The sequence below is a fragment of the Salmo trutta genome, chromosome 3 (genome assembly GCF_901001165.1).
Source record: "Salmo trutta chromosome 3, fSalTru1.1, whole genome shotgun sequence".
NCBI lineage: Eukaryota > Metazoa > Chordata > Actinopteri > Salmoniformes > Salmonidae > Salmo > Salmo trutta.
The window spans coordinates 5809860-5835440 of record NC_042959.1 but is presented as its reverse complement, the minus strand read 5'-3'; the positions used below and the strand labels follow the sequence as shown (position 1 = coordinate 5835440).

The window sequence follows — 25581 nt, the reverse complement described above, 5'->3', positions numbered from 1 at the left end:
CTCATATAGTTACTAGCTGGGTCTGATCTCATATAGTTACTAGCTGGGTCTGATCTCATAGAGTTACTAGCTGGGTCTGATCTCATATAGTTACTAGCTGGGTCTGATCTCATAGAGTTACTAGCTGGGTCTGATCTCATAGAGTTACTAGCTGGGTCTGATCTCATATAGTTACTAGCTGGGTCTGATCTCATATAGTTACTAGCTGGGTCTGATCTCATATAGTTACTAGCTGGGTCTGATCTCATAGAGTTACTAGCTGGGATCTGATCTCATATAGTTACTAGCTGGGTCTGATCTCATATAGTTACTAGCTGGGTCTGATCTCATATAGTTACTAGCTGGGCCTGATCTCATAGAGTTACTAGCTGGGTCTGATCTCATAGAGTTACTAGCTGGGATCTGATCTCATATAGTTACTAGCTGGGTCTGATCTCATATAGTTACTAGCTGGGTCTGATCTCATATTGGTACTAGCTGGGTCTGATCTCATATAGTTACTAGCTGGGTCTGATCTCATATAGTTACTAGCTGGGATCTGATCTCATATAGTTACTAGCTGGGTCTGATCTCATATAGTTACTAGCTGGGTCTGATCTCATATAGTTACTAGCTGGGTCTGATCTCATATAGTTACTAGCTGGGTCTGATCTCATATAGTTACTAGCTGGGCCTGATCTCATATAGTTACTAGCTGGGATCTGATCTCATATAGTTACTAGCTTGGTCTGATCTCATATAGTTACTAGCTGGGTCTGATCTCATATAGTTACTAGCTGGGTCTGATCTCATAGAGTTACTAGCTGGGTCTGATCTCATAGAGTTACTAGCTGGGTCTGATCTCATAGAGTTACTAGCTGGGATCTGATCTCATTTAGTTACTAGCTGGGTCTGATCTCATATAGTTACTAGCTGGGTCTGATCTCATATAGTTACTAGCTGGGTCTGATCTCATAGAGTTACTAGCAGGGTCTGATCTCATATAGTTACTAGCTGGGTCTGATCTCATAGAGTTACTAGCTGGGATCTGATCTCATTTAGTTACTAGCTGGGTCTGATCTCATATAGTTACTAGTTGGGGAGTATCATGTTTTATTCATGATCTCATATTGTTACTAGCTGGGGAGTATCATGTTTTATTCATGATCTCAACTCCCTCATTAAACCCTCAACAGCAGTAGCACCACGTCTCACTGAAAACACTGATATCTACTCACACACAGGGAGACATAATTTTGGCAAGTTAGTACATCTACTTTGTGCATGACACAAGTCAGTTTTTGAACAATTGATTACAGATTATTTCACTTTTAATTCACTGTATCACAATTCCAGTGGATCAGAAGTTTACATACACTAAGTTGCCTGTGCCTTTAAACAGCTTGGAAAATGGCTTTAGAAGTTTCTGATAGGCTAATTGACATCATTTGAGTCAATTGGAAGTGTACCTGTGGATGTATTGCAAGGCCTACCTTCAAACTCAGTGCCTCTTTGCTTGACATCATGGGAAAATCAAAATAAATCAGCCAAGACCTCAGAAAAAAATTTGTAGACCTCAAAAAGTCTGGTTCATCCTTGGGAGCAATTTCCAAATGCCTGAAGGTGCCACGTTTATCTGTACAAACAATAGTACGCAAGTATAAACACCATTGGACCACGCAGCTGTCATACCGCTCAGGAAGTAGACGTGTTCTGTCTCCTAGAGATGAACGTACTTTGGTGCGAAAGTGCAAATAAATCCCAGAACAACAGCAAAGGACCTTGTGAAGATGCTGGAGGAAACAGGTACAACAAGGAAGAAGCCACTGCTCCGAAACCGCCATAAAAAAGTCTGAATATGGTTTGTAACTGCACATGGGAACAAAGATCGTACTTTTTGGAAAAATGTCCTCTGGTCTGATGAAACAAAAATAGAACTGTTCGGCTATAATGACTATCGTTATGTTCGGAGGATAAAGGGGGAGGCTTGCATTCCGAAGAACACCATCCCAACCGTGAAGCACGGGGGTGGCAGCATCATGTTGTGGGGGTGCTTTGCTGCAGGAGGGATTGGTGCACTTCACAAAATAGATGGCATCATGAGGATAGAAAAATTATATGGATATATTGAAGCAACATCTCAAGACATCAGTCAGGAAGTTAAAGCTTGGTCGCAAATGGGTCTTCCAAATGGACAATGACTACAAGCATACTTCCAAAGTTGTGGCAAAATGGCTTAAGGACAACAAAGTCAAGGTATTGGAGTGGCCATCACAAAGCCCTGACCTCAATCCCATAGAACACTTGTGGGCAGAACTGAAAAAGCGTGTGCGAGCAAGGAGGCCTACAAACCTGACTCAGTTACACCAGCTCTGCCAGGAGGAATGTGTCACGCCCTGACCAGGTGAACTCTGCTATTTTGGTCAGGGTGTGGCATTTCTATGGTTTATTTTCTATGTTTTGGTTATAGCCTTTCTTTGTGTTTTATTTCTATGTTGGGCTCGGGGGTGATTTCCCAATCAGACAGCTGTCGCTTGTGAAGTCTGATTGGGAATCACATTTAAGTTCCTTTTCCCCCACGATGTTTGTGGGTTGTTGTCTCGATATTTGAGCACGTAACGTATTGGCAGTTTTTCCTTGATTTTGTGTACATGTTTAATTCTAGTGTGTTGAATAAACATGTATTCGCTCCCAGCTGCGTTTTGGTCCGCTTCCTCGTCTCCCGACGACAATCGTTACAGAACAACCCACCGAACCAGGACCAAGCAGCGGGAGGAAAAGGAGCGCGAGAGATGGGCTCGCGAGGGGAAGGAGTTCTGGACCTGGGAGGAGATCATGTCGGGGAGAGGACCCTGGCGGACGGATTCCCAGGTCGAGGAGGAAAAGCCAGCCGGTAGACGGAGTCGCAGGCGGCGGTCGAGGAGGACCGGAAAACAGCCCCAATAATTTTTTTGGGGGGGGCTAATGGGGTGGTCCGGAAGGGCAGAGGAAGAGCCCAGACCACTGCTCTCGTGGGGGATGACGGCGGAGGAAGAGACGGAGATGATGAGGCAGTTGATTGAGGACCTGCAGAGGGAAGATCTGGAGGAGGAGCCATGGTATGCTGAGTTGCGCGCTGTGTCGCCAGTGTGCCCGCACAGCCCGGTGCGTCCGGTGGACATGCCCAGCACATGCCGTGCTAGGATGGGCATCCAGCCAGGACGAGTGGCTAAACCGGCTCCACGCTTCAGTTCACCAGTGCGTGTTCACAGTCCTGTCTGGCCCGTTCCTGTTCCCCGCACCAAGCCCACGGTGCGTGTCCACAGTCCTGCCCGGCCCGTCCCTGCTCCCCGCACCAAGCCATGGTATGCAGAGTTGCGCGCTGTGTCGCCAGTGCGCCCGCACAGCCCAGTGCGTCCGGTGGACATGCCCAGCACATGCCGTGCTAGGATGGGCATCCAGCCAGGACGAGTGGCTAAACCGGCTCCACGCTTCAGGTCACCAGTACGTGTTCACAGTCCTGTCTGGCCCGTCCCTGTTCCCCGCACCAAGCCCACGGTGCGTGTCCACAGTCCTGTCCAGCCCGTTCCTGCTCCCCGCACCAGGTTAGTGGTGCGTGTCCCCAGTCCTGTCCGGCCCATCCCTGCTCCCCGCACCAAGCCAGTGGTGCGTGTCCCCAGTCCTGTCCGGCCCATCCATGCTCCCCGCACCAAGCCAGTGGTGCGTGTTCCCAGTCCAGTCCGGCCCGTCCCTGCTCCCTGCACCAAGCCAGTGGTGCGTGTCCCCAGTCCTGTCCGGCCCATCCCTGTTCGCCGCACCAAGGCTACGGTGCGTGTCCACAGTCCGGCCCGACCCGTCCCTGCTCCTCGCACCAAGCCCACGGTGCGTGTCCCCAGTCCAGTCCGGCCCGTCCCTGCTCCCCGCACCAAGCCAGTGGTGCGTGTCCCTAGTCCAGTCCGGCCCGTCCCTGCTCCCCACACCAGGTTGGTGGTGCGTGTCCCCGGTCCTGTCCGGCCCGTCCCTGTTCCCCGCACTAGGCCCACGGCGCGTGTCCACAGTCCGGCACAGCCTGTGTCCGGTCCACCGGTGACCAGTCTTGTTCCGGTCGGCGGCTCCGCTCCGGAGCCTGAGCATGCCGCTCCACCGTGGTCCAGTCCGGGCCAGAGGGGTAGGGCTAGGGTGGAGGCAGGGGGAGAAACACGCCCGGGGCCAGAGCCTCCACCGAGGGTGAGGCGCCCACCCGGGTCCCCCCCCTAATAGACTTTAGGTTGGTGCGCCGGGAGTACGCACCGTTGGAGGGGGGGTACTGTCACGCCCTGACCAGGTGAACTCTGCTATTTTGGTCAGGGTGTGGTATTTCTATGGTTTATTTTCTATGTTTTGGTTATAGCCTTTCTTTGTGTTTTATTTCTATGTTGGGCTCGGGGGTGATTTCCCAATCAGACAGCTGTCGCTTGTGAAGTCTGATTGGGAATCACATTTAAGTTCCTTTTTCCCCACGATGTTTGTGGGTTGTTGTCTCGTTATTTGAGCACGTAACGTATTGGCAGTTTTTCCTTGATTTTGTGTACATGTTTAATTCTAGTGTGTTGAATAAACATGTATTCGCTCCCAGCTGCGTTTTGGTCCGCTTCCTCGTCTCCCGACGACAATCGTTACAGAATGAGCCAAAATTCACCCAACTTATTGTGGTAAGCTTGTGGAAGGCTACCCGAAAATGTTTGACCCAAGTTAAACAATTTGAAGGCAATGCTACCAAATACTAATTGAGTGTATGTAAACTTCTGACCCACTGGGAATGTGATGAAAGAAATAAATGCTGAAATAAATCATTCTCTCTACTATTATTCTGACATTTCACATTCTTAAAATAAAAGTGGTGATCCTAACTGACCTAAGACAGGGAATCTTTACTGGGATTAAATGTCAGGAATTGAGAAAAACTGAGTTTAAATGTATTTGGCTAAGGTGTATGTAAACTACCGACTTCACCTGTGTAAAAGGTGAAAGAGAGCAGAAAACAGCAAGGAGCCCCAGATAACAGTGAGGGCCTTGGTTCTTTTAAAGGCCCACTCTGTGATATTTAAACCGTTCTTGATCATTTAAATGAATGATGTATACCCATTGATTTATAGCAAGAAAATAAGCTTCCGTTTTGTTTAGTTGGGCCTTTAAAGTGAGCAGAACGGTGCAGAGAGGAGCGAAGAAGTGTTGGTGAGAGGCTGTTGTTTGTCACAGCAGTAATTAGTGCTGGTCTCTCCTCCAGCCTGACAGATTAAACAGGATTCATGGTGAGAGGCTGTTGTTTGTCACAGCAGTGATTAGTGCTGGTCTCTCCTCCAGCCTGACAGATTAAACAGGATTCATGGTGAGAGGCTGTTGTTTGTCACAGCAGTGATTAGTGCTGGTCTCTCCTCCAGCCTGACAGATTAAACAGGATTCATGGTGAGAGGCTGTTGTTTGTCACAGCAGTAATTAGTGCTGGTCTCTCCTCCAGTCTGACAGATTAAACAGGATTCATGGTGAGAGGCTGTTGTTTGTCACAGCAGTGATTAGTGCTGGTCTCTCCTCCAGTCTGACAGATTAAACAGGATTCATGGTGAGAGGCTGTTGTTTGTCACAGCAGTGATTAGTGCTGGTCTCTCCTCCAGCCTGACAGATTAAACAGGATTCATGGTGAGAGGCTGTTGTTTGTCACAGCAGTAATTAGTGCTGGTCTCTCCTCCAGTCTGACAGATTAAACAGGATTCATGGTGAGAGGCTGTTGTTTGTCACAGCAGTGATTAGTGCTGGTCTCTCCTCCAGCCTGACAGATTAAACAGGATTCATGGTGAGAGGCTGTTGTTTGTCACAGCAGTGATTAGTGCTGGTCTCTCCTCCAGCCTGACAGATTAAACAGGATTCATGGTGAGAGACTGTTGTTTGTCACAGCAGTGATTAGTGCTGGTCTCTCCTCCAGTCTGACAGATTAAACAGGATTCAAAAAGCAGGAAGTGTCTAAGTGCACGTCCACAAGTCACTAGGGACCTCCCTGTCCTGTCCTGCACTCCCCAGCAAAAAAGACCATTGAGATCTGTTAAAATATGGATGGCTTTGGCATATGTTTCAACTAAGTGCTACACTCTGCCTACTGTAACACATCACCAAGTCGATTATACTGTCAACACAATCTAACACACAGGCAAAAACCAACATACATTCAAACTATTGTCAAAGAAACAATAGAGAAAAATAAACATCCCAGGAGAAAAAAACAATTATCAGTTTATAAATGAGGGTATCTGTCAAACTCTAAAAGGAGAGATACAGCTGAAGGCAGTGTTGCTATGCCACCACTACAGAACCCACCGGCAGATTCACAGTCCTCTTTTTGATCATATCATCTTGGAGAGAGATAAGTGTATGCAATGCAGCAACAACAGTAAAATCCAGGTCACACCAGAACTGTATAGAGCCCCATGCAGCCAGTCAGTCCTCTGTTGTTGTGATGCATTATTAGTGAGCTGTGTTTCTCCCTCTTTTCTCCCTGAAGTGTTACAGAACAGAGATAAAGAACTCTTCCATCTCCTCCTAGCAGGGAGGCTTCTGGGAAGAAACACACACACACACACACACACACACACACACACACACACACACACACACACACACACACACACACACACACACACACACACACACACACACACACACACACACAGTAGGCCTGAATACCATTAGCATAGTACATTAGCATTACCTCACATAAGGTATACTATGCTTGTCTTCAGAATAACCAAGCCTTTCACACAAACCTCACACCAGAGAATAGCATCCATAAGTAAATCCATTTTATTTTTTTAAATGAGCTTTTAACAGTTTGTTTTAACACGGGGCAAGTTCTCTTGATGGCCAAGTTAGTCGCATAGCTAAATCATTTATTATGAATAGAAGAGGAACAGATTGTTGCTGAGCCGTATCAGTACGCAGGCAGATGAGGACGACAACAGTTGGGAGACAGAGGAAAGGGAGGAAGACAAACACTTTTTGGAACACTTTCCTCTCCTCAGGAGTTGATGAATAACACAGAGATCACTTAATCTGATGGTCTGAATGAATAGTTAGTTACACTGTGGTTCTCCGGGACCAGACTAATGGGAAATAGAGAATGCGTCCCAAATGGGACCCTATTCACTATACAGTGCACTATGGACCCTGGTCAGCGCACAAAATAGGGAATATGGTGCCATTGGGTCTCACATAGAGTTTACTGTTTAATAAAGGATGAATAGTGTTGAGAGGGATGGAGAGCATTAAACCAGCGTTCCAACTGTCGGCCATTATTGTCACACAGGGCTGAGGGATGGAGAGCATTAAACCAGTGTTCCACCTCAGTCAGCCATTACTGTCACACAGGGCTGAGGGATGGAGAGCATTAAACCAGCGTTCCACCTGTCGGCCATTACTGTCACACAGGGCTGAGGGATGGAGAGTATTAAACCAGCGTTCCACCTCAGTCAGCCATTACTGTCACAAAGGGCTGAGGGATGGAGACAATTAAACCAGCGTTCCACCTGTCGGCCATTACTGTCACACAGGGCTGAGGGATGGAGAGTATTAAACCAGCGTTCCACCTCAGTCAGCCATTACTGTCACACAGGGCTGAGGGATGGAGAGTATTAAACCAGCGTTCCACCTCAGTCAGCCATTACTGTCACACAGGGCTGAGGGATGGAGAGCATTAAACCAGCGTTCAATTCCAGTCGGCCATTACTGTCACACAGGGCTGAGGGATGGCAGGGGGTGATGATATGGGGATCTGCCCCAAATGGCACCCTATTCCATATATAGTACACTACTTTAGGCCTTTTTCAAAAGTAGCGCACTATATAGGGAATAGGTTTCCATATGGATGTATCCATAGTGACAGCATTAAAGGGATACACACTAGTGAACTATATCTCTGTATATCTGACCCTGTCACCGTCTGACTAGTGAACTATATCTCTGTATATCTGACCCTGTCACCGTCTGACTAGTGAACTATATCTCTGTATATCTGACCCTGTCACCGTCTGACTAGTGAACTATATCTCTGTATATCTGACCCTGTCACCGTCTGACTAGTGAACTATATCTCTGTACAGCTGACCCTATCACCAATCAGAGATGTCGTTAACTGACCAATATCCCTCTATTGATTATACAGCTCAGTTCCCTCAGTGCTGGACACACACACACACACACACACACACACACACACACACCGTGGCCTTGGCTGGCTCTATCCTTGATGCTCAGCCTGACACCGTCCCTCCTCACTGGTTGAACCCGTGCAGAGATAGAGAATTGTAAATTGAGCTTCTGTCTAATGTAAAATGGAGGGTTGTTCTCTCATGGACACCATTTGACTTTAGTCATCAGTATTTACTCACTCCTGTCTCTCTGACTCTGGCTGTTGATTACAGATTTACCACCATAGTATACACTTAACAGAGAGATCTGCAGGTACACCAAAGTTCAATACTGTTTCCCAGTTGGAGGATTCCCCATAATGCATTGCATTCAGATGCCTACCAGCAGTATCTGTGACGTGAAACTGTCATTATTACATCATTTAAATGCCAGCCTGATCTAACAGTGGAATCTGACTGGAATGTGCCAGCCTGATCTAACAGTGGAATCTGACTAGAATGTGCCAGCCTGATCTAACAGTGGAATCTGACTAGAATGTGCCAGCCTGATATAAAGTGGAATCTGACTGGAATTTGACTCACCTCTACCTTTTGACAGATCTGACTGAGAACTGACTCACCTCCACCTGTTGACAGATCTAGATGAGAACTGACTCACCTCCACCTGTTGACAGATCTAGATGAGAACTGACTCACCTCCACCTTTTGACAGATCTGGATGAGAACTGACTCACCTCCACCTGTTGACAGATCTGGATGAGAACTGACTCACCTCTACCTGTTGACAAATCTGACTCACCTCCACCTGTTGACAGATATGACTCACCTCTACCTGTTGACAGATATGACTCACCTCTACCTGTTGACAGATATGACTCACCTCCACCTGTTGACAGAACTGACTCACCTCCACCTGTTGACAGATCTAGATGAGAACTGACTCACCTCCACCTGTTGACAGATCTAGATGAGAACTGACTCACCTCCACCTTTTGACAGATCTGACTGAGAACTGACTCACCTCCACCTGTTGACAGATCTGGATGAGAACTGACTCACCTCCACCTGTTGACAAATCTAGATGAGAACTGACTCACCTCCACCTGTTGACAGATCTAGATGAGAACTGACTCACCTCCACCTGTTGACAGATCTGACTCACCTCCACCTGTTGACAGATATGATGGAGAACTGACTCACCTCCACCTGTTGACAGATCTGACTCACCTCTACCTGTTGACAGATATGATGAGAACTGACTCACCTCCACCTGTTGACAGATCTGACTCACCTCTACCTGTTGACAGATATGATGGAGAACTGACTCACTTCCACCTGTTGACAGATCGGACTGAGAACTGACTCACCTCTACCTGTTGACAGATCTGACTGAGAACTGACTCACCTCCACCTGTTGACAGATCTGGATGAGACTGACTCACCTCCACCTGTTGACAGATCTGGATGAGAACTGACTCACCTCCACCTGTTGACAGATCTGACTGAGAACTGACTCACCTCCACCTGTTGACAGATCTGGATGAGAACTGACTCACCTCCACCTGTTGACAGATCTGCAGAGCAAGGGCTGATTTCAAGGTTTTACTGCTAACCTACAAAGCATTACATGGGCTTGCTCCTACCCATCTTTCCGATTTGGTCCTGCCGTACATACCTACACGTACGCTACGGTCACAAGACGCAGGCCTCCTAACTGTCCCTAGAATTTATAAGCAAACAGCTGGAGGCAGGGCTTTCTCCTATAGAGCTCAATTTTTATGGAATGGTCTGCCTACCCATGTGAGAGACGCAGACTCGGTCTCAACATTTAAGTCTTTACTGAAGACTCATCTCTTCAGTAGGTCCTATGATTAAGTATAGTCTGGCCCAGGAGTGTGAAGGTGAACGGAAAGGCTCTGGAGCAACGAACCGCCCTTGCTGTCTCTGCCTGGCCGGTTCCCCTCTCTCCACTGGGATTCTCTGCCTCTAACCCTATTACAGGGGCTGAGTCACTGGCTTACTGGTGTTCTTCCATGCCGTCCCTAGGAGGGGTGCGTCACTTGAGTGGGTTGAGTCACTGACATGGTCTTCCTGTCTGGGTTGGCGCCCCCCCTTGGGTTGTGCCGTGGCAGAGATCTTTGTGGGCTATACTCGGCCTTGTCTCAGGATGGTAAATTGGTGGTTGAAGATATCCCTCTAGTGGTGTGGGAGCTGTGCTTTGGCAAAGTGGGTGGGGTTATATCCTGCCTGTTTGGCCCTGTCCGGGGGTATCATCGGATGGGGCCACAGTGTCTCCTGACCCCTCCCTTCTCAGCCTCCAGTATTTATGCTGCAGTAGTTTGTGCCGGGAGGCTAGGGTCAGTCTGTTATATCTGGAGTATTTCTCCTGTCTTATCCGGTGTCCTGTGTGAATTTAAGTATGCTCTCTCTAATTCTCTCTTTCTCTCTTTCTTTCTTTCTTTCTTTCTTTCTTTCTTTCTTTCTTTCTTTCTTTCTTTCTCTCTCGGAGGACCTGAGCCCTAGGACCATGCCTCAGGACTACCTGGCATGATGACTCCTTGCTGTCCCCAGTCCACCTGGCCGTGCTGCTGCTCCAGTTTCATCTGTTCTGCCTGCGGCTATGGAACCCTGACCTGTTCACCGGACGTGCTACCTGTCCCAGACCTGCTGTTTTCAACTCTCTAGAGACAGCAGGAGCGGTAGAGATACTCTCAATGATCGGCTATGAAAAGCCAACTGACATTTACTCTTGAGGTGCTGACTTGTTGCACCCTCGACAACTACTGTGATTATTATTATTTGACCATGCTGGTCATTTATGAACATTTGAACATCTTGGCCATGTTCTGTTATAATCTCCACCCGGCACAGCCAGAAGAGGACTGGCCACCCCTCCTAGCCTGGTTCCTCTCTAGGTTTCTTCCTAGGTTTTGGCCTTTCTAGGGAGTTTTTCCTAGCCACCGTGCTTCTACACCAGCATTACTTGCTGTTTGGGGTTTTAGGCTGGGTTTCTGTACAGCACTTTGAGATATCAGCTGATGTAAGAAGGGCTTTATAAATACATTTGATTTAATTTGATCTGACTGAGAACTGACTCACCTCCACCTGTTGACAGATCTGGATGAGAACTGACTCACCTCCACCTGTTGACAGATCTAGATGAGAACTGACTCACCTCCACCTGTTGACAGATCTGACTGAGAACTGACTCACCTCCACCTGTTGACAGATCTGACTGAGAACTGACTCACCTCCACCTGTTGACAGATCTGACTGAGAACTGACTCACCTCCACCTGTTGACAGATCTGGATGAGAACTGACTCACCTCCACCTGTTGACAGATCTGACTGAGAACTGACTCACCTCCACCTGTTGACAGATCTGACTGAGAACTGACTCACCTCCACCTGTTGACAGATCTGGATGAGAACTGACTCACCTCCACCTGTTGACAGATCTGACTGAGAACTGACTCACCTCCACCTGTTGACAGATCTGACTGAGAACTGACTCACCTCCACCTGTTGACAGATCTGACTGAGAACTGACTCACCTCCACCTGTTGACAGATCTGACTGAGAACTGACTCACCTAAGGCTGTAGAGGTCATAACATTTTCTCAGACGGTTAATTACCGGTCTCATGTTAATTGACCGTTAATTAACATAAACACTTTTAGCATCTTCAGGTCTCCACACATACAAGCCGCTGGTGTGCGCCTTTGAAACATCTAAATTTAAAAAACTCCAATAAATCAATTTAATATACACCTTCACAGTAAATCCATTATTTATTTTAGGCAGGTCTAAAGAAACATAATGAAATTAATACATTTGATTTCAGAAGAACAGGATATGAAATTGGCGTACTGTATGTTATCTGGCTATGCTCCATGCCATAGGCTGTAGGCTTGTTCATTTAGCAGACTAGATATGTTTATAAGTCCCGTGCCATTATTTGATTTTATATGATTTTATAGTAAGAGGAATATATTTGAATGTATTTCTCCCATTCTGGAGCGAGTGCTATGTTGGCTAAGCGTAACAGGGATCATTTACAACAGGTCCTATACACTAGATTTACAGTTACTTGGCAACTTTAGTTGTGAATGATACAAACCTTATAATGTGTTAGAAATCAAAGCATATGGGCTGCATGATGTCACTACAGGCTATTTATGACGTGAGAAAGCCGCCAAAAAATATTGCGCTCTGTTCCTTGCACCAGGGCTTCAAACCCTGTTCTCTCATCAAGTGATCATATTTTCACCCATCAGACTATTCTCAAATTGAATCTTATCTTTACTAATATGTAAAATGAGTTTAGATTTATCGTTATCAAATAGGCAGGAACAGGAACAGGGGATAAATTTGTGTCGTCCATATGCAGTGGAATAACAAATAGAGACGGGATCGTTTTTCAATAATCCCAGGTAAACTATTCCGCTTTTATTGTAGCAGCTGGGATCCTCCTTATTTTTAGGGGGCAGATCAGCTTTAATACTGCAGATAGATTGTAGCTTCCATCAATGTAATTATCTGAATCCTTTCCAATCCCCATTGTATTTTATTTGTAAATATAGAGTACCAGCCAAAAGTTTGCACACACCTACTCGTTACAGGGTTTTTCTTTATTTTTACATTGTAGAATAATGGTGAAGACATCAACACTATGAAATAACACATATGGAATCATGTAGTAACCCCAAAAAAGTGTTAAACAAATCCAAAAATATTTTATATTTGAGATTCTTCAAAGTAGCCACCCTTTGCCTTGATGAGGAATGAAGGAGAGAGAGGAGATGGAAACACACAGTGATTAATCATTCTGAAGCTAAAGGTAATGTGTCAGCCTATTCATTACGAAAACATTAATAATGCCCTATTACTAGGCTATTAAGAAAAATCTAATAGAAATTCACTACAATTCTGTAAGCGCCCTGTAAAATCAATGAACCAACAGCGTCGACAAGGCCTGTACGTTCTCTCCCAGTCTCATGGATAGAAAGTTTGGAGCGTAGCGTAAGGTAACCAGTCCATCCAGTACGCATAAAAATACAGTCTACACTCAAAGGCATTACAACAATGTGTTTCATTTTGGAGTATAGGCTAGACCAATTATGTACCAAAGACATCTTAAATCTATATTTTTCTGCCATGCGTAAAATGCGATAGGCTATTAGGCTATGCCTGGCCGGTTCCCCTCTCTCCACTGGGATTCTCTGCCTCTAACCCTATTACAGGAGCTGAGTCACTGGCTTACTGGTGTTCTTCCATGCCGTCCCTAGGAGGGGTGTGTCACTTGAGTGGGTTGAGTCACTGACGTGATCTTCCTGTCCGGGTTTGGCGCCCCCCTCGGGTTTGTGCCGTGGGGGAGATCTTCGTGGGCTATACTCAGCCTTGTCTCAGGATAGTAACTTGGTGGTTTGAAGATGTCCCTCTAGTGGTGTGGGGGGCTGTGCTTTGGCAAAAAGGGTGGGGTTATATCCTGCCTGGTTGGCCCTGTCCGGGGGTATCGTCGGACGGGGCCAAAGTGTCTCCCGACCCCTCCCGTCTCAGCTTCCAGTAATTATGCTGCAATAGTTTATGTCGGGGGGCTAGGAACAGTCTGTTATATCTGGAGTATTTCTCCTGTCTTATCCGGTGTCTTCTGTGAATTTAAGTATGCTCCCTCTCTCTCTCTCTCTCTCTCTCTTTTCTCTCTTCTCTCGGAGGACCTGAGCCCTAGGACCATGCCTCAGGACTACCTGGCCTGATGACTCTAGGCTGTCCCCAGTCCACCTGTCCGTGCTGCTGCTCCAGTTTCAACTGTTCTGCCTGTGGCTATGGAACCTTGACCTTTTCACCGGACGTGCTACCTGTCCCAGACCTGCTGTTTTCAACTCTCTCTCTATCGCACCTGCTGTCTCTAACTCTGAATGATCGGCTATGAAAAGCCAACTGACATTTACTCTTGAGGTGCTGACCTGTTGCACCCTCGACAACCACTGGGATTATTATTATTTGACCCTGCTGGTCATCTATGAATATTTGAACATCTTGGCCATGTACTGTTATAATCTCCACCTGGCACAGCCAGAAGAGGACTGGCCAACCCTCAGAGCCTGGTTCCTCTCTAGGTTTCTTCCCAGGTTCCTGCCTTTCTAGGGAGTTTGTCCTAGCCACCGCGTTCCTACATCTGCATTGCTTGCTGTTTGGGGTTTTAGGCTGGGTTTCTGTACAGCACTTTGTGACATCAGCTGATGTAAGATGGGCTTAATAAATACATTTGATTGATTGATTGACTGAGTTTAAAAGCATAACACTGTCTTGATAATAAGTATTTGAAGTGATTTTCGGTGGCATTTGCATTAATGTCTGAGTGGTTAGATTGGGACAATAGAGTGCTGAGTGTACCAGACCATAAGGACCTGATGGAGGGACAATAGAGTGCTGAGTGTACCAGACCATTAGGACCTGATGGAGGGACAATAGAGTGCTGAGTGTACCAGACCATTAGGACCTGATGGAGGGACAATAGAGCCCTGAGTGTACCAGACCATTAGGACCTGATGGAGGGACAATAGAGCCCTGAGTGTACCAGACCATTAGGACCTGATGGAGGGACAATAGAGCCCTGAGTGTACCAGACCATTAGGACCTGATGGAGGGACAATAGAGCCCTGAGAGTACCAGACCATTAGGACCTGATGGAGGGACAATAGAGCCCTGAGTGTACCAGACCATTAGGACCTGATGGAGGGACAATAGAGTCCTGAGTGTACCAGACCAGTAGGACCTGATGGAGGGACAATAGAGTGCTGAGTGTACCAGACCATTAGGACCTGATGGAGGGACAATAGAGTGCTGAGTGTACCAGACCATTAGGACCTGATGGAGGGACAATAGAGCCCTGAGTGTACCAGACCATTAGCTAGCGAGTTGGGTACTACCAAAGCATGTCCATAGTGCATAAGAGGAGGTTACCGTGACTCAGCGGTCATGTTGGAATTTGAGAATGAGGTCATGACTGCTGGTGTGGTGGTAATACAGTCACAACAACAGCACCTAGACTCACCTCAACCTGCTGACAGATCTGGATGAGTTTGGCCATCTGGTTCTCCAGCTCACTGTTTCTCTTCACCAGGTTGGTGAGGTTGTTCTCCAGGGTTTGCTGTTGGGATAGGCAGAGGAACAGGCCAATGAGATATTAGAGGGAGGGAACCTAGAAGAAATAGCTAGGTGTACCTTTAATTTGGCTTTGCTCTAAGGGGGAAAACAGACCAAGAGGAACATTGACCGTGTTCAGTAGATGGCCATCCTATTGCCTCTGACCACAGAACATCGGCCGTCATTTTCAATACATTTCCTGACAATTATACATGTAGAATCACCACTGTTTGTCGACACCCAGCAGGTGATCAACTCAATACAGTTGACGGTCATGTTGATCAGTCTTTCCTTTAAAACGAGTGTGAATGGCAATGGATTTCAAACAGGATGAAGATACTGTACAAATATTGTGTGGTCCCGTGTGGTCTCAGTCGCTCGAGCATGGCACTTGCAAAGCCAGGGTTGTGGATTCGATACCCACGGGGAACCCATATGGAAAAATGTATGAACTCACTACTGTAAGTCACTTTGGATAAGAGCTTCTGCTAAATGACAAAAACAAAAAAAATGTAAATGTACATGCATACAAATGTATGTAATTACGATTATTGTGGGCAGTGAAAATAAAATTAAACAAATATTATTACAATGTAAATTACCATCTTGATCACTACCATCAGAACTACAGGTTATAGTCCCCAATAAACCATCTGAACTCCAGGTTACAGTTCCCAATAAACCATCTGAACTACAGGTTATAGTTCCCAATAAACCATCTGAACTACAGGTTACAGTTCCCAATAAACCATCTGAACTACAGGTTACAGTTCCTCAATAAACCATCTGAACTACAGGTTACAGTTCCACAATAAACCATCTGAACTACAGGTTACAGTTCCCAATAAACCATCTGAACTACAGGTTACAGTTCCCAATAAACCATCTGAACTACAGGTTACAGTTCCACAATAAACCATCTGAACTACAGGTTACAGTTCCACAATAAACCATCTGAACTACAGGTTACAGTTCCCAATAAACCATCTGAACTACAGGTTACAGTTCCACAATAAACCATCTGAACTACAGGTTATAGTTCCCAATAAACCATCTGAACTACAGGTTACAGTTCCACAATAAACCATCTGAACTACAGGTTACAGTTCCCAATAAACCATCTGAACTACAGGTTACAGTTCCCAATAAACCATCTGAACTACAGGTTACAGTTCCACAATAAACCTGCTGAACTACAGGTTACAGTTCCCAATAAACCATCTGAACTACAGGTTACAGTTCCACAATAAACCTGCTGAACTACAGGTTACAGTTCCTCAATAAACCATCTGAACTACAGGTTACAGTTCCCAATAAACCATCTGAACTACAGGTTACAGTTCCCAATAAACCATCTGAACTACAGGTTACAGTTCCACAATAAACCTGCTGAACTACAGGTTACAGTTCCACAATAAACCTGCTGAACTACAGGTTACAGTTCCACAATAAACCATCTGAACTACAGGTTACAGTTCCTCAATAAACCATCTGAACTACAGGTTACAGTTCCCAATAAACCATCTGAACTACAGGTTACAGTTCCCAATAAACCATCTGAACTACAGGTTACAGTTCCCAATAAACCATCTGAACTACAGGTTTCAGTTCCACAATAAACCATCTGAACTACAGATTACAGTTCCCCAATAAACCATCTGAACAACAGGTTACAGTTCCCAATAAACCATCTGAACTACAGGTTACAGTTCCACAATAAACCTGCTGAACTACAGGTTACAGTTCCCAATAAACCATCTGAACTACAGGTTACAGTTCCACAATAAACCATCTGAACTACAGGTTACAGTTCCCAATAAACCATCTGAACTACAGGTTACAGTTCCCAATAAACCATCTGAACTACAGGTTACAGTTCCCAATAAACCATCTGAACTACAGGTTTCAGTTCCACAATAAACCATCTGAACTACAGATTACAGTTCCACAATAAACCATCTGAACTACAGGTTACAGTTCCCAATAAACCATCTAAACTACAGGTTACAGTTCCCAATAAACCATCTGAACTACAGGTTACAGTTCCCAATAAACCATCTGAACTACAGGTTACAGTTCCCAATAAACCATCTGAACTACAGGTTACAGTTCCACAATAAACGACTGCTATTTACGCTGTAAGATAGCATCATCAGTCCATACCAAAGCCAATATTCAGTTCTGAGAGATAACAGATAACACAAGATAACCTTGAAGCAGATAGAGAAAGAACATTAGAATAGTTCTCTGTAGAAATATTCAGAATACTATACAGCTACAGTCACAACCTTCAATAGTGATGAGTGAGGTTGAGATCCACCACTCAAGAGAGAGTTTATATCCCAGACAGCTAGTGGGTTAGTCCGAGGGTTTAGAGCCCAGACAGTTAGTGGGTTAGTCCGAGGGTTTATATCCCAGACAGCTAGTGGGTTAGTCCGAGGGTTTATATCCCAGACAGCTAGTGGGTTAGTCAGAGGGTTTATATCCCAGACAGTTAGTGGGTTAGTCAGAGAGTTTATATCTCTGACAGTTAGTGGGTTAGTCAGAGGGTTTAGATCCCAGACAGTTAGTGGGTTAGTCAGAGGGTTTATATCCCAGACAGTTAGTGGGTTAGTCAGAGGGTTTATATCCCAGACAGTTAGTGGGTTAGTCAGAGGGTTTATATCCCAGACAGTTAGTGGGTTAGTCAGAGGGTTTAGAGCCCAGACAGTTAGTGGGTTAGTCAGAGGGTTTAGATCCCAGACAGTTAGTGGATTAGTCAGAGGGTTTAGATCCCTGACAGTCAGAGGGTTGTTGTTTTTATGATATAATTAAATGTGGCAGCTTGTCTGAGCTGAGATATTAATGGTTAGTAACCAGTATATTAGTCTTTATAAAGTAAATGTCATATTATAGAAATGCCACATCAGAAATGAACAAAAAAGCTCAACATTACTCTGTGATAAGTACATCAGTTATGTTTAATCATGTTGAAACAAGTTCTACAACATTATCTTTAGTAGAGAAAACTATACTTATAAAGCACGCAAAACTGCAGACATGGTTGAAAAACACACTGACAGACATGAAACAGCCAAATGAGATAAATAGATGAGAGAGAGAGAGAGAGCGAGAGAGAGAGAAAGAGAGAGAGAGAAAGAGAGAAAGAGAACATAGCTGCCCATGAATTTAAGCAGCAGCAGTAGCAAAGAAGAAAACAACAACAACGACGACGACGGGAAGAAACGACAGGAAGAAACAACGGCCGCAGGCAGCAAAACAAAGAGGAATAGTCAAAACAGCTATTTTTTGAAGCTGGTGTCTGTACATGCATGTGAATGAGAAGCATGAGAGGAAGGGCAATCCAAACGTCCACCTGGCTGTGTGGCCGTACCTGGCCATTGTCTCAGGAGCCTCTCCCTCTCCAAACACCAGGACAACCAGGACTCTACCTGCGTCCCAAATGGCACCCTATTCCCTCCATAGTGAACTACTTGGCCACTGGTTCAAAAGAAGTGCACTATATAGGGAATAGGTTGCTATTTGGGAGGGAAACAGTGATGTAAAAAGGCAAGCGAACCATTGGGTGACTCACCACAGCGCCTGTCTTTGATGCCTCCATTACTGCGTCAGATACTCTGCCAGGACTCACTTGAAAAGCCTAGGAACACACACATAGACTGGTCAGGTCTACTACACTAGGAACACACACATAGACTGGTCAGGTCTACTACACTAGGAACACACACATAGACTGGTCAGGTCTACTACACTAGGAACACACATAGACTGGTCAGGTCTACTACACTAGGAACACACACATAGACTGGTCAGGTCTACTACACTAGGAACACACACATAGACTGGTCAGGTCTACTACACTAGGAACACACACATAGACTGGTCAGGTCTACTACACTAGGAACACACACATAGACTGGTCAGGTCTACTACACTAGGAACACACACATAGACTGGTCAGGTCTACTACACTAGGAACACACACATAGACTGGTCAGGTCTACTACACTAGGAACACATACATAGACTGGTCAGGTCTACTACACTAGGAACACACACATAGACTGGTCAGGTCTACTACACTAGGAACACACACATAGACTGGTCAGGTCTACTACACTAGGAACACACACATAGACTGGTCAGGTCTACTACACTAGGAACACATACATAGACTGGTCAGGTCTACTACACTAGGAACACACACATAGACTGGTCAGGTCTACTACACTAGGAACACACACATAGACTGGTCAGGTCTACTACACTAGGAACACACACATAGACTGGTCAGGTCTACTACACTAGGAACACACACATAGACTGGTCAGGTCTACTACACTAGGAACACACACATAGACTGGTCAGGTCTGCTACACTAGGAACACACACATAGACTGGTCAGGTCTACTACACTAGGAACACATACATAGACTGGTCAGGTCTACTACACTAGGAACACACACATAGACTGGTCAGGTCTACTACACTAGGAACACACACATAGACTGGTCAGGTCTGCTACACTAGGAACACACACATAGACTGGTCAGGTCTACTACACTAGGAACACACATAGACTGGTCAGGTCTGCTACACTAGGAACACACATAGACTGGTCAGGTCTACTACACTAGGAACACACATAGACTGGTCAGGTCTACTACACTAGGAACACATACATAGACTGGTCAGGTCTACTACACTAGGAACACACACATAGACTGGTCAGGTCTACTACACTAGGAACACACATAGACTGGTCAGGTCTGCTACACTAGGAACACACACATAAACTGGTCAGGTCTACTACACTAGGAACACACACATAGACTGGTCAGGTCTACTACACTAGGAACACACATAGACTGGTCAGGTCTGCTACACTAGGAACACACATAGACTGGTCAGGTCTGCTACACTAGGAACACACACATAGACTGGTCAGGTCTACTACACTAGGAACACACACATAGACTGGTCAGGTCTGCTACACTAGGAGCACACACATAGACTGGTCAGGTCTACTACACTAGAAACACACACATAGACTGGTCAGGTCTACTACACTAGGAACACACACACAGACTGGTCAGGTCTACTACACTAGGAACACACACATAGACTGGTCAGGTCTACTACACTAGGAACACACATAGACTGGTCAGGTCTGCTACACTAGGAACACACATAGACTGGTCAGGTCTGCTACACTAGAAACACACACATAGACTGGTCAGGTCTACTACACTAGGAACACACATAGACTGGTCAGGTCTGCTACACTAGGAACACACATAGACTGGTCAGGTCTGCTACACTAGGAACACACACATAGACTTGTCAGGTCTACTACACTAGAAACACACACATACAGACCGCCTTACTGGTCTGCAACAAAAAACCCCGTTAGCCTTACCGGTCTGTCTGCTATACTCCCGACTGACATGTTAACCTAACTTCTGCTCAATCCTCCTCTCTTTCTCTCTTCTCTTCCTGTGTGACTAAATATTTCGAGGTGCAGGTGAGTCAGTGAGCCTGAGTTCTGCTGTCCTGTCCTGTCCTGCTGTCCTGTCCTGTCCTGTCCTGCGGTCCTGTCCTGTCCTGCTGTCCTGTCCAATGCCTGCCTGAAACTGTGAAATGACTGCTTGCTAGAATTCATGGCAAGTTGCGTCAGAAGAAGCAGGAAGGAAGACAGGATGAGCATTTGGTGTGTGTCATCGGTTTGAAGATCAAACATCAGAGGAATGGCAGGGAAGCAGGACAGATGGGTCATTAATTAAAGAATGTGGCAGCATTCCAAATGGGCCCCTCTTGCTCTATGGGCCCTGGTCAAAAGAAGTGCACTATGTAGGGAATAGGTTGCCATTTGGGATGCAGATGGTGCTCCAAATGGCAGGTAGCCTGGCGGTTAAGGCCAGTAACCAAAAGGTTGCTGGTTTGAATCCCTGCACCGAATAGGTGAAACAACTGCTGATGTGCCCTTAAGCAAGGCATTTCACCATAATTGCACCTCTAAGCTGCTCTGGCTAAGAGCGTCTGATAAATGACAAAAATGCAAATGTATATTTTTCCATCAAAACAGCGGCCTGTCCCACGGGACCAGAGAGGAGGAAGGAGTGTGTGTATAGCAGTTTTATACATAGAAAGGCCTGGAGCGAGGTGCCAATGTACTGGCCTTAGCCTGGCAGGCAGTTAGCAGCATGTGGCAGTTGCAGTGTGTGTGTGTGTGTGTGTGTGTGTGTGTGTGTGTGTGCATGCGCGTGTGCATAAGCAGCATCAGCAGCAAGGTAAGAAGAGAACCAGTCTATAACACTTTCATTAAAGCAGACACCAGACATCAAAGAAAGAAAGAGAGAGAGAGAGAGAGAGATATCGATCGATCGACAGATCGATAGATAGAGACAGAAATAGTCAGAGAGAGAGAAATAGAGAGAGCGAGAGGCTCTCTCAGCCCAGCCTGATCTCTCTGTTTCGGTTTGTTTTGTTAGAGATTAAATCTTGACTGAGTCTCCAGAGAGAGAGAGAGAGAGAGAGAGCGAGAAAGAGAGATGGACAGACAGACAGACAGACAGACAGACAGACAGACAGACACGCAGACACGCAGTACGAGAGAGAGTGAGATGAGGTAATGGCTCTTGGTTGGTATTAGTGGGATCCAAAAGGCATGAGTTTTTTTAAGAACACACAGCTTGAGCTGCGAGCTAGGCAATGGGAGCTGATGGATGTGGAAATCGACAGTAGCCACGTGTTTAAAGAGCCTGAACAAGAAGAGAAGAGAGGAGTGTCGGCACAGAGACGGGGCCAAGCCTGTCTAACACAGTCACAGCGTACAGCTGACAGTCCATCATGCAGCATTATGTCATCCCCACTATGACGTCATGCTGGTCGCTCCCAGGTATTGTCCCTTTAGAGTGCCCTCATTTAGTAAACAACAAGGGCATGAGTCCGACCTATTGAAATGAAAAAGAACAGCTTTGTCTCTAAGCTACAATCTATAGAGACAGGCATCATGGCTTCTTGGCATAGACATGGTCAACAGGAAGAAGCTTCATGGTTTAAAGAGACAGACATGGTCAACAGGAAGAAGCTTCATGGTTTAAAGAGACAGACAACAGGAAGAAGCTTCGTGGTTTAAAGAGACAGACATGGTCCACAGGAAGAAGCTTCATGGTTTAAAGAGACAGACATGGTCAACAGGAAGAAGCTTCATGGTTTAAAGAGACAGACATGGTCAACAGGAAGAAGCTTCATGGTTTAAAGAGACAGACATGGTCAACAGGAAGAGGTTTTGTGTATTCTTAGACATATTGAGACCTCTTTGATCATATGAGTTAGTACCCTACAGTAATGCCTGAACAACAAGGATCTCTATACACACAGAGTTGCAGGAGAGAGAGTGAACTAAGGGAACAAACTGAAACTCTAACAACAAGAACTACTACAACAACTACAACAACTACAACACTTACTACAACAACAAGAACAACAACAACAACACTTACTACAACAACAAGAACAACAACACTTACTACAACAACAACTACTACTACAACTACTACTACAACAACTACTACTACTACTACAAGAACAACAACAAGAACAACTACTACAACTACTACTACAACTACTACTACTACAACAACTATAACAACTACAACACTTACTACAACAACTACAACAACAACAACAACAACAACAACAACAACAACAACAACTACAACAACAACAACTACAACAGCTACAACAACAACAACAACAACAACAACAACTACAATAACAACAAGAACAAGAACAACAACTACTACAACAACAACAATAACAAGAACAAGAACAACAACTACTACAACAGAATAAGAATGTCCCGAGCCTTCAAAATATGTTGCCTTAATTATTTTGAGATCCTCTCAAATTGGAGAAAGTACAATGGCAAAAAGCTTCACGTCAGAACTGTGTGTGTTTGTGTGTACATGTCAGTGGTGAGTAACCAGAGCCTGCTGGGAACAGAACTGTGGTTTGACTGAGGATAATATTCCACAGAACATCTCTCCTGAGACTGATAGGGTTTCTGGGTAACAAGAAGTCAATGCTGTTTCATTTGGAGGTACAAGACAGGCTCGGAACACAATTAAAAGAGAGACTATGTTTGAGTCTGGTCTGGGAAATCTGGTTAAGCCATTCATGATGATTTGTGAGTGTTTACCCTCTCTGATAGTTTAGACTCAATATTGTCCTGAACATGAGAGTATGTTGATGTTTCAGTTCAACATACAGTAGAGTACTGACTGTACTGTATACAATGACGATGCCAATGTTGTAAGCCAAGGCAACGTGTGGAATCAAAGCAAAGGCATGGTGAAGGCTAAAAAGACAAATGTCTACAGCGTTACTCACTCCACCTCTCCAGAGACCAGCGTCCAGAGACCAGCGTCCAGAGACCAGCGACCAGAGACCAGCGTCCAGAGACCAGCGTCCAGAGACCAGCGACCAGAGACCAGCGACCAGCGACCAGAGACCAGAGACCAGCGACCAGCGACCAGAGACCAGAGACCAGCGACCAGAGACCAGCGACCAGAGACCAGAGACCAGCGACCAGCGACCAGCGACTAGAGACCAGAGACCAGCGACCAGAGACCAGCGACCAGCGACCAGAGACCAGCGACCAGAGACCAGCGACCAGAGACCAGCGACCAGCGACCAGAGACCAGCGACTAGAGACCAGAGACCAACGACCAGCGACCAGAGACCAGCGACCAGCGACCAGAGACCAGAGACCAGCGACCAGAGACCAGAGTCCAGTCATTTCCATTACGTCCACAATGGAGTATTAGAGGATCTCAGACATATTCAGACTTACTGTACAGAATATTCCCATGGGGCCTTTAAAGACCCAATGAAGCCGTTTTATATCTCAATATTAAATCATTTCTGGGTAACAATTAAGTACCTTACTGTAATATTTTTTCCATTAAAATGGACAACAATATTTGAACTTTTTAGCAAAAAACTATTTCTCAAGCAAGAATGTTGCTTGGACTGTCTGAGAGTGGACTGAACTGGGGAGGGGAAAACGTAAAACTACACTGAACAAAAATATAAAAGCAACAATTGAGACTATTTTACTAAGTTACATTTCATATAGGGAAATCAGTCAACTGAAATACATTCATTAGGCCCTAATCTATGGATTTCACATCACTGGGAATACAGATATGCATCAATTTGTTTTAAAAGGTAGGGGCGTGGATCAGAAAACCAGTCAGTATCTGGTGTGACCACCATTTGCCTCATGCAGCGCGACATCTCCTTCACATAGAGTTGATCAGGCTGTTGATTGTGGCCTGTGGAATGTTGTCCCACTCCTCTTCAATGGTTGTGCGAAGTTGCTGGATATTGGCGGGAACTGGAACACACTGTTGTACACATCGATTCAGAGCATCCCAAACATGCTCAATGGGTGTCATGTCTGGTTAGTATGTAGGCCATGGAAGAATTGGGACATTTTTAGCTTCCAGGAATTTTATACAGTTCCTTGCGACATGGGGCTGTGCATGATCATGCTGAAACATGAGGTGATGGCGGTGGATGAATGGCACGACAATGGGCCTCAGGATCTCGTCACAGTATCTCTGTGCATTGAAATTTCCATTGATAAAATGCAATCGTGTTCCTTGCCGGTAGTTAATTCCTGCCCATAATCAGCTTGATATGCCACAACTGTCAGGTGGATGAATTATCTTGGCAAATGAGAAATTCTCACTAACAAGGATGTAAACAAATTTGAGAGAAATAGGCTTTTTTTGAGTATGGAACATTTCTGGGATCTTTTATTTCAGCTCATGAAACCAACACATGTTCAGTATAGCTGTTATTGGCAGAGAGGTTTAGAATTATCTTTGTTATTGTTCTATTAACCAATCTACTGCCTGGGGATGTCACCAGGCAAGCCCAAACTCCCACCCATACAAACCTGCTGATTAGAAGATCCTGTGTTGATTGTATTTTCAACCAAAAACTATCAGGAAATAACACTTTAACAATGTCATCAACTGTTGTACATTATGTTAGAAAACACAGGAAAAACTGAATGTTGACTGCACAGGGCCTTTAAAGAGTGTCACATGGTCAGATTTAAGTTGCTGCCAAACTAGTAGTTTGGGAACTCAGAAAATAAACCTCTCGCTTTACAGAGTTGACCTCTGGGATGTTTTTGAGGAACGAGGTCCCATTTAAATGTCTTTAAATACTGAACAGACTTTAGACACTATTAATCAGATACTGTACAGACCTGCTATTATT

The 25581-nt window shown here is 45.4% G+C and overlaps 1 protein-coding gene across 3 annotated transcripts in view; it reads right to left on the bottom strand.

Moving 5' to 3' along the window:
• Positions 1-25581, bottom strand: part of LOC115166856 (probable E3 ubiquitin-protein ligase MID2) — a 264554-nt gene that overhangs the window by 43572 nt on the left and 195401 nt on the right. For 2 of the 3 annotated variants that reach the window (XM_029720754.1, XM_029720746.1), the window contains exons 3-4: positions 18857-18922; positions 15191-15286 (exon numbers count right to left, since the gene is read on the bottom strand). In XM_029720754.1, the coding sequence (XP_029576614.1) occupies positions 15191-15286; positions 18857-18922 (162 nt within the window). The remainder of the gene's footprint in view (positions 1-15190; positions 15287-18856; positions 18923-25581) is intronic. The other variant, XM_029720763.1, reaches the window with a different exon arrangement.